General features: G+C 48.9%; 1 protein-coding gene across 4 annotated transcripts in view; it reads left to right on the forward strand.

Annotated features, from left to right (window-relative positions):
- Positions 1-15,060, forward strand: part of KDM5C (lysine demethylase 5C) — a 457,813-nt gene that overhangs the window by 147,094 nt on the left and 295,659 nt on the right. For 2 of the 4 annotated variants that reach the window (XM_069209299.1, XM_069209301.1), the window contains 6 exons: positions 1,339-1,556; positions 1,745-1,903; positions 2,080-2,199; positions 4,925-5,080; positions 5,331-5,512; positions 5,624-5,786. In XM_069209299.1, coding sequence (XP_069065400.1) covers positions 1,339-1,556; positions 1,745-1,903; positions 2,080-2,199; positions 4,925-5,080; positions 5,331-5,512; positions 5,624-5,786 — 998 coding nt within the window. The remainder of the gene's footprint in view (positions 1-1,338; positions 1,557-1,744; positions 1,904-2,079; positions 2,200-4,924; positions 5,081-5,330; positions 5,513-5,623; positions 5,787-15,060) is intronic. The other 2 variants (XM_069209300.1, XM_069209302.1) reach the window with 1 other exon arrangement.

The following is a 15,060-nucleotide window of genomic DNA, read 5'->3' on the forward strand; positions in this document are numbered from 1 at the left end:
GTGTCTGCCTTGGTTGTGTAGTGAGTTGCCAATTTGTTTGTGAAATCTGGAGTGGTGGGATGACTTCCTTCCATGCATGTGGGTTTTCAAAATTCATTGAGAATTTTATAAAATTCCTTGGTTGTAGATTGAGCATTTTGAATTCGGTCTGAGTAGTATCTTTTTTTAGCTTTTTTGATTGATTTGTATATCCTGTTAAGTTTGTGTAGCTGCAGTTTGTCTTGACTGTTGTTCGTTTTGAGCCAGGTCCGCTGCAACTTTCTGATTTGTTGCTTTATCTTTTTAAGTTCTGTGTTTCTCCAAGGTGTTGGTTTTCTTTTGTCGTGTTTAGTTTTTCTGAGTTGTATTAGGACATCAAAAGCTTCCTGTAGCCACTCATAAAGTTTTGGTACAGAATTAATTGTATCTAGATCTGTGTTTGCTGTTAGTTGTGTTTCTAAGTGATCCAAATTGAGTTTGCTCCATGGTCGATAGGTGAATGTATGTAAGTGGTTGTGGGGTGTGTTGATTTGTGGAGTTGTCTGTCGGAAAGTTATCAGATGGTGGTCTGACCAGGTGGTTGGTGTGATGCTATGAATAGTAACGAGTTCAGGCTTAGCAAAAATGATATCTAGGATGTGACCAGCGATGTGTGTGGGATTGTGTACAATCTGATGTAGGTTCAATGCGAGTAGGCCAGTGGTGATAGCTTTTGGATGGGGCATATTGGGTTTGTCAAACCAAATGTTTAGATCCCCAAGAATGCATAGATTGGAGTATAGTGTAATAAGCTTTGAGACTGTGTCAAGAAAAGCATCAGGGAAAGTGGAGTTGATGTGGTGTACGTGCCTGTGAAGGGCACAGTGTATGTAGTGACCTCTCTTCCTGCACCGATGTGGTGTACGTGCCTCTGCAGGGCACAGTGTATGTAGTGACCGCTCTTCCTACACCGATGTGGTGTACGTGCCTCTGCAGGGCACAGTGTATGTAGTGACCTCTCTTCCTCCACCGATGTGGTGTACATGCCTGTGAAGGGGAGGGGGTGTTTAGTGGCTTCACTTCCTACACTGATGTGGTGTACCTGCCTCTGAAGGGCACAGGTGTGTAGTGAACTCTGATCTTGCACCAAAATGTGGGGTGGGGTGCATGCCTCTGAAGGGAGGGGGATGTGTTTTGACTTCTCTTCTTAACTGCCTTGCTTGTGTGGAAAGTGCACGACAAGGGCAGCAGCATTTCATGTCACCTCCTCCTGCAGTGATGTGACAGGCTGGTGTAAATGCCCCTGAAGAGGATAGCAAGGCTGTCTCTTACATGTACTTTGGGTGGTCCTCTGACTCTGCTTTTCTGCTCTTTGCGTAGATAAGGATATCCCAGAGTGCCCCACTACTCTGGTGGTGAAGGATGAGCCTGGAGTAGATGTGAAGCTGGAGCCCTTATCACAGCTCTTTCCAGACGTAAAGGAGGAAGTTGCCCATAGCCCAGAACCCTGCACCAAAATGACCATGCGCCTCCGAAGAAGCTACAGCAGCAGCCAGTTTGTAAGGGAACCTTGTAGAAGCCAGAGCATGCCATTGGTGGTGAGCGCTGCGCTTTCGGTTTAACGTAAATGCAGCGCTGTTCCTACCCTGGTGTTCACTTGTTTTGTTGTTCTTATATAGGGTGACAGAAAAGGTGTACCTTTTGTGAGAAGTTCTTCCCTGTGAGCCCTTGTCTGCAGCAGCTACACTCAGCATTCCAATATCTGACCACCACTCTTCTCCCACAGGTAGACTCCTTTGTGTGTCGCATCTGTACACGCGGAGATGAAGATGATAAGCTGTTGCTGTGTGATGGCTGTGACGATAACTACCACATCTTTTGTCTCCTGCCCCCCTTACCAGAGATTCCCAAGGGGTTGTGGCGCTGCCCCAAGTGTGTCATGGCGGTACGTAAGACCTGAGTGACCCTGAGAATAAAAAGATGGGAGTGGGGGAGGGTACGTTGGCGTACACTTGGAGTGGCCTTCATTGTGTGTTGGCAGAATCTTACTTGTTGGTCTCGGAGCTTTAACATGTGATTGATATCAATTTAATAGTTGGTTTGCTGCCTGTCATCCTGCAGGAATGTAAGCGACCCCCGGAGGCCTTTGGCTTTGAGCAGGCCACCTGCGAGTACTCGCTGCAAAGCTTCGGAGAGATGGCAGATTCCTTCAAAGCCGATTATTTCAACATGCCCGTACACGTAAGTGCTGTTGTGAGTACAAGCACCGTCTCTGGTGCAACCATGTATTGGACTCCTGGAGTAACTACATAGCTGTTTTTGTGTACCGTTGTCCCTGCTTTGCTTCTAATCGTCCTGGTGCCACTGTTGGTGCTCACTATAGATCACGGCCCATGTTTTCAGCCTGCACTGCAGTCTGCGCTATATCGTGACCGCTTTCTGCAGTCGTTGACTGCCATGTACACCACCACAACTCTTTTACCCTTCACCTCCTGTTTAAATCTCTACCTTGGTTTCTGTTACCAGATGTTGTTACCAAGCTTTCATCTGCGGTTAGTCTCATGCTAGCGGAACCTGCCTTTTCTCCAGTATTGGATCGTTAATAGATTCACATGCTTGACTCCTTCTCAGTTGTCGAGCTGAGAGTCCCCACATTTGCTTTTCAATAGCAGTGGCAATGAAAACGGTGCATGCAGAGTCACTTTAGTTGCACGGTCTCCTCCTTAGAAAAGACAGTGGCTCCAGCCAGAGGCGGTAGAGCCCTCCATCATTCACATTACCACCACATGTTGTGTTGAAGGAAGTGCTCTGCAGAACTCTCCTCAAACACCTTTCTATCCCCATAAGTTTCCCATTTTCTCTTACAGTTGACCTTTTCAAACATTGTTTTCACGCCTCTTTGACGTGTTTCCTGGAGTACAATATTTTTTGTCATAAAATCTGAATCACTGAAAAGTCCTCCTGAGAGCATCACCCTCTCGTAGCAAACGCACATACAGGCTGCATTTTCTGCCTTCGCCCGAGCCATTACCCAAAAGACTAAGATCTGCATCAAATTTCCATCTAAAACTCTGACTGCAAGGGAAAGGCATTGTCCTGCATGGCTTCTGAAAATGACCAATAAGCAGACATTATCACGAGTCTGTTTCAGAATCATCAAAACAAGGTAAAAGGCCACAGTAAAAAAAAACAATTTGAGGGGTAAACATTGCTCCAGCCCCCACGCGGGTAGTGCCCTCTTAAAGAAAAGGGTTAAAGAGCAGGTTGGACCTCGCTGCATTCTGCTGAGGCACATTCCATACGTAGACTCTGGCAGACCATCAGCAGTCCCTTGTCAACAACTCTACCCATAGCCGCTCCGTGGGCACTACTCTGCCCCCATTGAGCCACTCTGCTGCCTGGTACGCTAAACGCTTGCTGCACTGACGATACCTGCCGGTGTCAGTGATGCGGCTGACAGTTCCATTGTCAAAGGCTGGTTTGTTTCTTCTGCTCCACCCAAGAAGTCTTTGCTCCCTGAGGTCAGGTCACTTAACAAAGTTCCTTCACAACTTCTGCAAAGATCTATTCTGGTCTGGACAAAACAGACTGGGTAGGGCAGTCTGCACCAGCGTGGTGCTTAGGCGCACTGTAAGGAAATAGGCTGTTTTGGATTTTTACCTCCACTTTTTGCCCCCATTTTGACTACTAGGCACCGGCATAATGGCTCTGAAATGCCCTGCTAAACAACTTGGTGAATATGCTCGGACCCTACAAATGGTGCTTGTTTAATTGGCTTGTCCCCAATTGGTATAACATGCCTTACTTGTAAGTCCCTAGTATATGGTGCTAGGGGTACCCAGGGCTTGTAGGTTAAGACTGGTCTTGCGGACTGCAGCGCTGGAGGTGCCCCACAAGTACGACAAGGCAAAGCATAGTACCTAGTCTACCACTGCAGACCGGAAGGGCAGTTTAAAACTGCAAAGTCAACTTGCCATTAAAGGTAATGTCAAAGCCCAAACCTCCCTTTTTATTAATGTATGAAAGTCACCCCCTATGGCAGGCCTAGCAAGCCCTAAGGCAGGATGTTGTATGTTAAAAAGTGGAATCTGTACTTTTTACATGTTCCAACTGAAAAAAAAACACCTAAATGTTTTTACTGTGGAAGGGCCGGTAGCCGCATTGGCCTGCACAGAGGTGCAGGCTGGCACCCCGCCCTTCTGACATCTGAATGGGAGAACCAAGATCGGTAGTTATTGGTATAAAGAATCAGTGTATTAAATCAAATTTTATGATGAACTCAAATTTAATGTCCCTGTTGGGGAAAGTACAACTTCAGAAGTTGCCGCTTGAATTGCTGAAGATTTCCAGTGCCGGTTCCAGTTGTGCACGGGTCTGTCCTCTGGACAGGTCCACCCCTCCGGGGGAGATGTGTGACCGACTCCCAGGAAAGGTAACAGTAGCGTTGCCTCCCTCTAGCGAGAAGCCACATGGGTGTTGGCCCGAAAGGAGAGCTTTAAAGGCGAAGCTGCCTTTGAAGGACACATGACTAACTCTGCGAGAGAGGCTGCCCTATTGTTTATGTAGACAGGCTGCCACTGGGGAGGGAGCGAGGGCACCGATTGCCAAGCTAGCTGCTCAGAGGGCACAGTTTGGACCGTATGATGAGGTGGGCCACTGGTAGATGTTTTGTACCCAGCCTTTGGTTGGTACTGAGTATATCAGTAAACACACACACACATGCTGATATCTTAAGACTGGCTGGCAAGGGGAACAATTCTAGAATATGAACCTATCTAAGAGGTCCTTGCTTTGAGAACCGTTGTTCCAGGTAAATAACCTATTCATTGCAACCCCATCCCGGCTTCTACTGTTAAATCTGAACTCTTACCATTGTGCTCTGCAGTTGCTGTCCAGTCTTTGTTCCTCCCAGTGCGGTCTCCCTGCAGTCCCCATGTTCACCTCCTGTATCGCTCTCTCTCGTCAGCTGGTGCCGCCTGATTTGGTTGAGAAGGAATTCTGGCGATTGGTGAACAGCATTGAAGAGGACGTGGTGGTGGAATATGGCGCAGACATTCATTCGAAGGAGTTCGGCAGCGGGTTCCCTGTGCTGGGCAAGGGCAGGCTGTTGCCTGAAGAGGAGGTGGGTACAACCTGGCCTCTTCCAGAGTGTAAGGCTTTCCAAATCTGTGCCGTCTATGGCAGTTTCGTCACCACAAATACTAGAATGAAGATGCTCCTTTTCCCTACCCCACAACTGAATCTTAGGATACTTAATGTTTATTCTTGACATCAGATTGCACAGTTACGTATGCTATTTTACTTAAGACATTTTACCTTTCTGGAAGTTTGTTCTTGTATGTTTGATGTTACTGCCCATTGCCGTCTTCCAGGCCTACGCCCTGAGTGGCTGGAATCTCAATGTTATGCCTGTGCTGGAGCAGTCGGTCCTGTGCCACATCAATGCGGATATCTCTGGCATGAAGGTGCCCTGGCTGTACGTGGGCATGGTCTTTTCTGCGTTCTGCTGGCACATCGAGGACCACTGGAGCTACTCAATCAACTACCTGCACTGGTTCGTAAAAAATACTAAGAAACCCCCCACCCCCCACAAAAAACACATGCGCAGCTGAAGGCTCTGCCCAAGGGAAGAATTCATGGACCGTTCTATTCATTGTAATTTCAGGGGTGAACCAAAGACCTGGTACGGGGTGCCCTCCTCCGCTGCCGAACACCTGGAGGACGTCATGAAGACTCTGACTCCAGAGCTCTTTGAGAGCCAGCCTGACCTGCTGCACCAGCTGGTCACCCTGATGAATCCAAACACTCTCATGGCGCACGGAGTGCCAGTAAGTGCCTCCTTCTTTGTCTCCACACCTCTCAAATCTTTTCACTTTCCTTGCCACCGCCGCAAACGTGCTCTGTCCTTCCTGTCTGCCTCTTGTACTGTGCCCTCCTCTTGCATTCCTAGTGCGCTCATTGTTCTTGGGGTACCAGTGACCACTCCTGTGTTCCCTTTCTGCTTTCCTAGTCTTAGATGTTTCCTCCCCTTTCTCAACACTCTCCCGTTTGCCAATCCTTGCCATCTTCACAGTTGTAGGAAGCTGGCTCTTTATATAGTGGACCAAGAGCAGGGCACTGTGTAAAGAGTCCAAGCAAACCCCAGAGGTATCAGAGACACAAGTGACATCCCAAATGCTCCTTGTCTGCTGTGGTCGAGCAGTTAGGCCTGTCAGTGGGTAGTGCTCAGCATGTAAGACACACTCATGCAGTAAGTGAAACACACACTCAAAGAAATCCAACACCAATTTATAAAAAGAACATGTACCGTTATGTAAATTTAGATACCAAGATCATCAGAATCAGCTGAGTACTTTTTGAGTTATGAATTTGTTATAGTAGACAATGCATTTTTTCAGAAAGTTCAATGCAGTCCTATGGAGGAAAACAAAGATGGCAATTCAGGTAGAATACAACGACTTACAGGACTAATCTCCTGGACCTAAGAGGGTTTTGGGGAAATGTCCAAGGCCACACCAACAGGTCACCTCGTGGAGCTCTGGTGCGTCCGGGTGCAGGGATGTGTTAAGGCGTTGGGTGTCCCATTCAAGTCTGAGGATCGGTCCTGTCTCAAAGCCCGCTGCCGGAATGGGCTATAAGGACAGTTCAGCATAGCTCACAGGGAATGCTAAACTCTTGAGATCCTCTGGCATGTAGGGACGCCGCCAGTCCAATGCTCAGACTGTAGAGTGTGGGAATGTCTTCTAGCATCCAGTCCACCCCTGGACTTCTTCACTGTTGCAGGGGGACCGCAGGAACTCTGCAGGTGTGACTGGGGGGGGTCTAGTCTGCCCCAGCCAACAAGTGGGCTCAGGTGCCATGAGGTGGGGGAGATGTGGGGACACCCTTGGTTTGCCTCTTCTGGGTCCGGGGCTGACAGGTGCAAAGATGTTATAAGGCATCTGGTTTTGCCTCCTGATTACTCGAGATTGTAGGTGGTTCTACAGAAACAGTCTGCAGATGCCATTGTGAAGTCCACAGTAGGATAACACAGGGTGGGCTTCTCTTCTGGAGGGTCTGTGGACCATGTTGACCCCGTTGGCTCACTTTCACATGGGCTAGGCGGCTTGGTGCAGTGGTGATGTCATGTGTGATTTTTGGCAGTCCCGGACCCCTCACTTCTTTCTTGGGGGGCTGCGGATGCAGGGGAGCAGCTTCCCCCACTCCAAAGGAGTTCTTCTTGGGGATTTGCGAAGCACTGGAAGCTCTCCCAGTTTGTTGGAGGCTGCAGTGGCAGGACAGGTCAGTTGCTCCTCGAGGGTTGGGTGCAGCAGGCAGGCCTGCAGGGTTGGCGCCAAGTCAGTCGTACTCCTTGGTTTTCGGGTTCAGCAGACATCTCAGCCACTTCTCCTTTTGTGTCCAGCAAAGATATGACGCTCTGGGATCAAGGGGTCCCCTAAAGACTCAATTTAGGGGGCATTAAAGGGAGTAAAAGGTAGGAGCCAATGTGCTATTTACCCTCGGGGGTCACTACACCCCTTAGATGACCACTTCCTGTGGGGGAATGGACTTCACCCTAGCCAGAGTCCCTAAATTACACCACATGGAATTTTCTAAGTTGTGTCCACTTCAGGCTGGCAACCTGTTCCCAGTCTAGAAGTGACATGCCTCCGTGTAGCTAATTTTACTGCCTGTCCAAGTGCCAGATGGGCCCTGAGGCAGGGGCGTTGGCATCTTCCTCTGAGGAAGGTCAGATCTGCATATCAAAGGCTGTTGGCTTTTTTGAAGCTCCTGCCTTGGAATGCAGATCATCCTTTGGGGAGAGATGGGGAACACCCCAACCCGGACAGGCTTTTGTTTCTGACCTCTAGAGTGGAGGCTCTCCCCATGGGAGGCCAGATTCTCATTTGTCAGTGGCAGGCTGGGCAGTAAGTTTACCTGCAGTTGGTAGGTTTTTCAGGGGGTGCCCTCTGGGTGCAAGTATTCATAATAAATAAATCCATCACTTGATTCAGTGAGGGTTTAGTATTACGAGATGTTTGATAACAAACATCCCAGGGTTCAGAGAATCCATCATGCAGATTGGGAACCTGTAGTGACCAGTGTCCAGCACATGAATTTAAAATGGCTTCACTGTACACTTACTATGTCTAAGAATTGACACAGACATAGCAGGGTCATATCTGCTGATGCATATAGGCCCCTCACTTGTAATATAATGCACCCTCTTAAGGCTGAAGGCCTGCTGTAAGGGTGACTTTACATATATTGCAAGGTGTATTTTATGGGATATGGCGCATGTGTGTTCTATGTTGTGTTTTTAGTTTGGGAAGCAGCTTGTCACGCAGCGTGTAATGGAGGTCTCCATAAGGTTTGTGCTGGGTCTATCAGAGTGACACACATTGTGCTTGAAGCTCTGAGGGGCCCTCTTCAGTACCCATGCCTTAGGTACAAGGGGTACAATTTACTAGGGACTTAACAGGAGCTGGAGGGCCTGGTGACTTGGGAATCAAATGACCAGGTGTCTTGTTTTAGGGAAGGAACACTGGCTTTGGGGGCCTGGTTAGCAGGAACCCATTGCACTTCTGTCAAAGTTGCGTCTAAAAACCAGGCAAAAAGTGTGTGTGTGGGGGGGGGGGGATGGGGCTACTTCTGGAGGTGTCCAGAGTGGCCTCCTCGTCATGCAGCTGGTGCCAGCCAGTTGCTCATACTTGGTGTAAGGAAATGCCTCCTTGGCTGGTTACCCCCTGACTTTTTGCCTTTGCTGATTGTAAGGAAATGCCTCCTTGGCATGGTTGCCCCCTGACTTTTTGCCTTTGCTGATGCTATGTTTACAATTGAAAGTGTGCTGAGGCCTGCTAACCAGGCCCCAGCACCAGTGTTCTTTCCCTAACCTGTACTTTTGTATCCACAATTGGCAGACCCTGGCATCCAGATAAGTCCCTTGTAACTGGTACTTCTAGTACCAAGGGCCCTGATGCCAAGGAAGGTCTCTAAGGGCTGCAGCATGTCTTATGCCACCCTGGAGACCTCTCACTCAGCACAGACACACTGCTTGCCAGCTTGTGTGTGCTAGTGAGGACAAAACGAGTAAGTCGACATGGCACTCCCCTCAGGGTGCCATGCCAGCCTCTCACTGCCTATGCAGTATAGGTAAGACACCCCTCTAGCAGGCCTTACAGCCCTAAGGCAGGGTGCACTATACCATAGGTGAGGGTACCAGTGCATGAGCATGGTACCCCTACAGTGTCTAAATAAAACCTTAGACATTGTAAGTGCAGGGTAGCCATAAGAGTATATGGTCTGGGAGTCTGTCAAACACGAACTCCACAGCACCATAATGGCTACACTGAAAACTGGGAAGTTTGGTATCAAACTTCTCAACACAATAAATGCACACTGATGCCAGTGTACATTTTATTGTAAAATACACCACAGAGGGCACCTTAGAGGTGCCCCCTGAAACTTAACCGACTATCTGTGTAGGCTGACTAGTTTTAGCAGCCTGCCACAAACCGAGACATGTTGCTGGCCCCATGGGGAGAGTGCCTTTGTCACTCTGAGGCCAGTAACAAAGCCTGCACTGGGTGGAGATGCTAACACCTCTCCCAGGCAGGAATTGTCACACCTGGCGGTGAGCCTCAAAGGCTCACCTCCTTTGTGCCAACCCAGCAGGACACTCCAGCTAGTGGAGTTGCCCGCCCCCTCCGGCCAGGCCCCACTTTTGGCGGCAAGGCCGGAGAAAATAATGAGAATAACAAGGAGGAGTCACTGGCCAGTCAGGACAGCCCCTAAGGTGTCCTGAGCTGAGGTGACTCTAACTTTTAGAAATCCTCCATCTTGCAGATGGAGGATTCCCCCAATAGGGTTAGGATTGTGACCCCCTCCCCTTGGGAGGAGGCACAAAGAGGGTGTACCCACCCTCAGGGCTAGTAGCCATTGGCTACTAACCCCCCAGACCTAAACACGCCCTTAAATTTAGTATTTAAGGGCTACCCTGAACCCTAGAAAATTAGATTCCTGCAACTACAAGAAGAAGGACTGCCTAGCTGAAAACCCCTGCAGAGGAAGACCAGAAGACGACTACTGCCTTGGCCCCAGAAACTCACCGGCCTGTCTCCTGCCTTCCAAAGATCCTGCTCCAGCGACGCCTTCCAAAGGGACCAGCGACCTCGACATCCTCTGAGGACTGCCCCTGCTTCGAAAAGACAAGAAACTCCCGAGGACAGCGGACCTGCTCCAAGAAAGGCTGCAACTTTGTTTCCAGCGGCTTTAAAGAACCCTGCAAGCTCCCCGCAAAAGGCGTGAGACTTGCAACACTGCACCCGGCGACCCCGACTCGGCTGGTGGCGATCCAACACCTCAGGAGGGACCCCAGGACTACTCTAAGACTGTGAGTACAAAAACCTGTCCCCCCTGAGCCCCCACAGCGCCGCCTGCAGAGGGAATCCCGAGGCTTCCCCTGACCGCGACTCTTTGAACCTAAAGTCCCGACACCTGGGAGAGACCCTGCACCCGCAGCCCCCAGGACCTGAAGGACCGGACTTTCACTGGAGGAGTGACCCCCAGGAGTCCCTCTCCCTTACCCAAGTGGAGGTTTCCCCGAGGAACCCCCCCCTTGCCTGCCTGCAGCGCTGAAGAGATCCCTAGATCTCCCATTGACTTCCATTACAAACCCGACGCTTGTTTCGACACTGCACCCGGCCGCCCCCGCGCTGCTGAGGGTGAAATTTCTGTGTGGACTTGTGTCCCCCCCGGTGCCCTACAAAACCCCCCTGGTCTGCCCTCCGAAGACGCGGGTACTTACCTGCAAGCAGACCGGAACCGGGGCACCCCCTTCACTCCATTCTAGCCTATGTGTTTTGGGCACCACTTGGAACTCTGCACCTGACCGGCCCTGAGCTGCTGGTGTGGTGACTTTGGGGTTGCTCTGAACCCCCAACGGTGGGCTACCTTGGACCAAGAACTGAACCCTGTAAGTGTCCTACTTACCTGGTAAAACTAACAAAAACTTACCTCCCCCAGGAACTGTGAAAATTGCACTAAGTGTCCACTTTTAAAACAGCTATTTGTCAATAACTTGAAAAGTATACATGCAATTTTTATGATTTGAAGTTCCTAAAGTACTTACCTGCAATACCTTTCGAATGAGCTATTACATGTAGAATTTGAACCTGTGGTTCTTAAAATAAACTAAGAAAAGATATTTTTCTATACAAAAACCTATTGGCTGGATTTGTCTCTGAGTGTGTGTACCTCATTTATTGTCTATGTGTATGTACAACAAATGCTTAACACTACTCCTTGGATAAGCCTACTGCTCGACCACACTACCACAAAATAGAGCATTAGTATTATCTATTTTTACCACTATTTTACCTCTAAGGGGAACCCTTGGACTCTGTGCATGCTATTCCTTACTTTGAAATAGCACATACAGAGCCAACTTCCTACATTGGTGGATCAGCGGTGGGGTACAAGACTTTGCATTTGCTGGACTACTCAGCCAATACCTGATCACACGACAAATTCCAAAATTGTCATTAGAAATTGATTTTTGCAATTTGAAAAGTTTTCTAAATTCTTAAAAGACCTGCTAGGGCCTTGTGTTAGATCCTGATTAGCATTTCTTTTAGAGTTTAAAAGTTTGTAAAAGTTTGAATTAGATTCTAGAACCAGTTTTAGTTTCTTAAAAAGTATTCCAACTTTTAGAAGCATAATGTCTAGCACAGATGTGAATGTGGTGGAACTCGACACCACACCTTACCTCCATCTACAGATGAGAGAGCTAAGGTCACTCTGTAAACTAAAGAAAATAGCAATGGGCCCCAAACCTACCAAAGTACAGCTCCAGGAGCTTTTGGCAGAGTTTGAAAAGGCCAACCCCTCTGAGGATGGCAACTCAGAGGATGAAGATAGTGACTTGGAGGGAAATTCCCCCCCTCCAGTCCTACTTAGGGAGAGCAGGGCTTCTCAAGCCCTGACTCCACAAATAATAGTCAGAGATGCTGGTTCCCTCACAGGAGGGACCAACAACTCTGAAATCACTGAGGATAACTCCAGTGAAGAGGACATCCAGTTAGCCAGGATGGCCAAAAGATTGGCTTTGGAAAGACAGATCCTAGCCATAGAGAGGGAAAGACAAGAGATGGGCCTAGGACCCATCAATGGTGGCAGCAACATAAATAGGGTCAGAGATTCTCCTGACATGTTGAAAATCCCCAAAGGGATTGTAACTAAATATGAAGATGGTGATGATATCACCAAATGGTTCACAGCTTTTGAGAGGGCTTGTGTAACCAGAAAAGTGAACAGATCTCACTGGGGTGCTCTCCTTTGGGAAATGTTCACAGGAAAGTGTAGGGATAGACTCCTCACACTCTCTGGACAAGATGCAGAATCTTATGACCTCATGAAGGGTACCCTGATTGAGGGCTTTGGATTCTCCACTGAGGAGTACAGGATTAGGTTCAGGGGGGCTCAAAAATCCTCGAGCCAGACCTGGGTTGACTTTGTTGACTACTCAGTGAAAACACTAGATGGTTGGATTCAAGGCAGTGGTGTAAGTAATTATGATGGGCTGTACAATTTATTTGTGAAGGAACACCTGTTAAGTAATTGTTTCAATGATAAACTGCATCAGCATCTGGTAGACCTAGGACCAATTTCTCCCCAAGAATTGGGAAAGAAGGCGGACCATTGGGTCAAGACAAGGGTGTCCAAGACTTCAACAGGGGGTGACCAAAAGAAAGGGGTCACAAAGACTCCCCAGCAGAAGGGTGATGAGACAACCAAAACTAAAAATAGTAAAGAGTCTTCTACAGGCCCCCAAAAACCTGCACAGGAGGGTGGGCCCAGAGCCTCTTCACAAAACAATGGGTACAAGGGTAAAAACTTTGATCCCAAAAAGGCCTGGTGTCATAGCTGTAAACAGCATGGACACCAAACTGGAGACAAGGCCTGTCCCAAGAAAGGTTCCACTCCAAACTCCCATCCAGGTAACACTGGTATGGCTAGTCTCCAAGTGGGATCAACAGTGTGCCCAGAGCAAATCAGGGTCCACACTGAAGCTACTCTAGTTTCTGAGGGTGGGGTGGATTTAGCCACACTAGCTGTCTGGCCGCCTAACATGCAAAAATACAGACAGCAACTCTTAATTAATGGGACTAGAATAGAGGGCCTGAGGGATACAGGTGCCAGTGTCACCATGGTGACAGAGAAACTGGTTTCCCCTGGCCAATACCTGACTGGAAAAACTTACACAGTCACCAACGCTGACAATCAGAGAAAAGTACATCCCATGGCAATGGTTACTTTAGAATGGGGAGGGGTCAATGGCCTGAAACAGGTAGTGGTCTCCTCAAATATCCCAGTGGACTGTCTGCTTGGAAATGACCTGGAGTCCTCAGCATGGGCTGAGGTAGAACTAAAAACCCATGCAGCAATGCTGGGTATCCCTGAACTGGTGTGTGTGAAAACAAGAGCACAATGCAAGGCACAGGGTGAAAAAGTAGAGCTGGAGTCTGGAAAAATGGCCCAGCCTACCAAGAGAACAGGAAAGTCAGTTGGGAAACCAACTGCAACACAGCAAAAGAAAGGGAACCTCTCTTCTCAGGAAGAAGTTCTGCCCTCTGAGGGAACTGAGCCTTTGGAGCTTGAACCTTATCAGGTTGAGCTCTTAGGCCCAGGGGGACCCTCAAGGGAAGAGCTGTGTAAGGGACAAGAAACCTGTCCCTCTCTTGAAGGCCTTAGGCAGCAAGCTGCTGAAGAGTCCAAAGGCAAGAAAAATGGAACACATAGGGTCTATTGGGAAGATGGGCTCCTGTACACTGAGGCCAGAGACCCCAAACCTGGTGCCACTAGGAGAGTGGTAGTGCCTCAGCTGTTCAGAGAGTTCATCCTAACATTGGCCCATGACATTCCCCTTGCTGGACATTTGGGACAAACCAAGACGTGGGAGAGGTTAGTCAACCACTTCTACTGGCCCAATATGTCCAACATGGTTAAGGAGTTTTGCCTCTCCTGCCCCACCTGTCAAGCCAGTGGTAAGACAGGTGGGCACCCAAAGGCCCCCCTCATTCCACTTCCAGTGGTGGGGGTGCCCTTTGAAAGAGTGGGTGTGGACATAGTTGGTCCACTGGAACCTCCCACAGCCTCAGGAAATATGTATATCCTGGTGGTAGTGGATCATGCTACCAGGTATCCTGAAGCTATTCCCCTTAGGTCGACTACTGCCCCTGCAGTAGCCAAGGCCCTCATTGGTATCTTTACCAGAGTGGGTTTCCCTAAGGAGGTGGTGTCTGACAGAGGTACCAACTTCATGTCAGCATACCTAAAGCACATGTGGAATGAGTGTGGAGTGACTTATAAATTCACTACACCATACCATCCACAAACTAATGGCTTGGTTGAGAGATTCAACAAGACATTAAAGGGCATGATCATGGGGCTCCCAGAAAAACTCAAAAGGAGATGGGATGTCCTCCTGCCATGTCTGCTTTTCGCTTACAGGGAGGTACCACAGAAGGGAGTAGGATTCTCACCCTTTGAACTTCTGTTTGGTCATCCTGTAAGGGGACCACTTGCCCTTGTTAAAGAAGGCTGGGAGAGACCTCTCCATGAGCCTAAACAGGACATAGTGGACTATGTACTTGGCCTTCGCTCCAGAATGGCAGAGTACATGGAAAAGGCAACCAAAAACCTTGAGGCCAGCCAACAGCTCCAGAAGTTTTGGTATGACCAAAAGGCTGCACTGGTTGAGTTCCAACCAGGGCAGAAAGTCTGGGTTCTGGAGCCTGTGGCTCCCAGGGCACTCCAGGACAAATGGAGTGGCCCTTACCCAGTACTAGAGAGGAAGAGTCAGGTCACCTACTTGGTGGACCTGGGCACAAGCAGGAGCCCCAAAAGGGTGATCCATGTAAACCGCCTTAAGCTCTTCCACGACAGGGCTGATGTCAATCTGTTAATGGTAACAGATGAGGATCAGGAGGCAGAGAGTGAACCTCTCCCTGATCTTCTGTCATCAGACCCAAAAGATGGTACAGTAGATGGAGTGATCTACTCAGACACCCTCTCTGGCCAACAGCAAGCTGATTGTAGGAGAGTCCTACAACAGTTTCCTGA

Source organism: Pleurodeles waltl, chromosome 10 (assembly GCF_031143425.1).
Source record: "Pleurodeles waltl isolate 20211129_DDA chromosome 10, aPleWal1.hap1.20221129, whole genome shotgun sequence".
NCBI lineage: Eukaryota > Metazoa > Chordata > Amphibia > Caudata > Salamandridae > Pleurodeles > Pleurodeles waltl.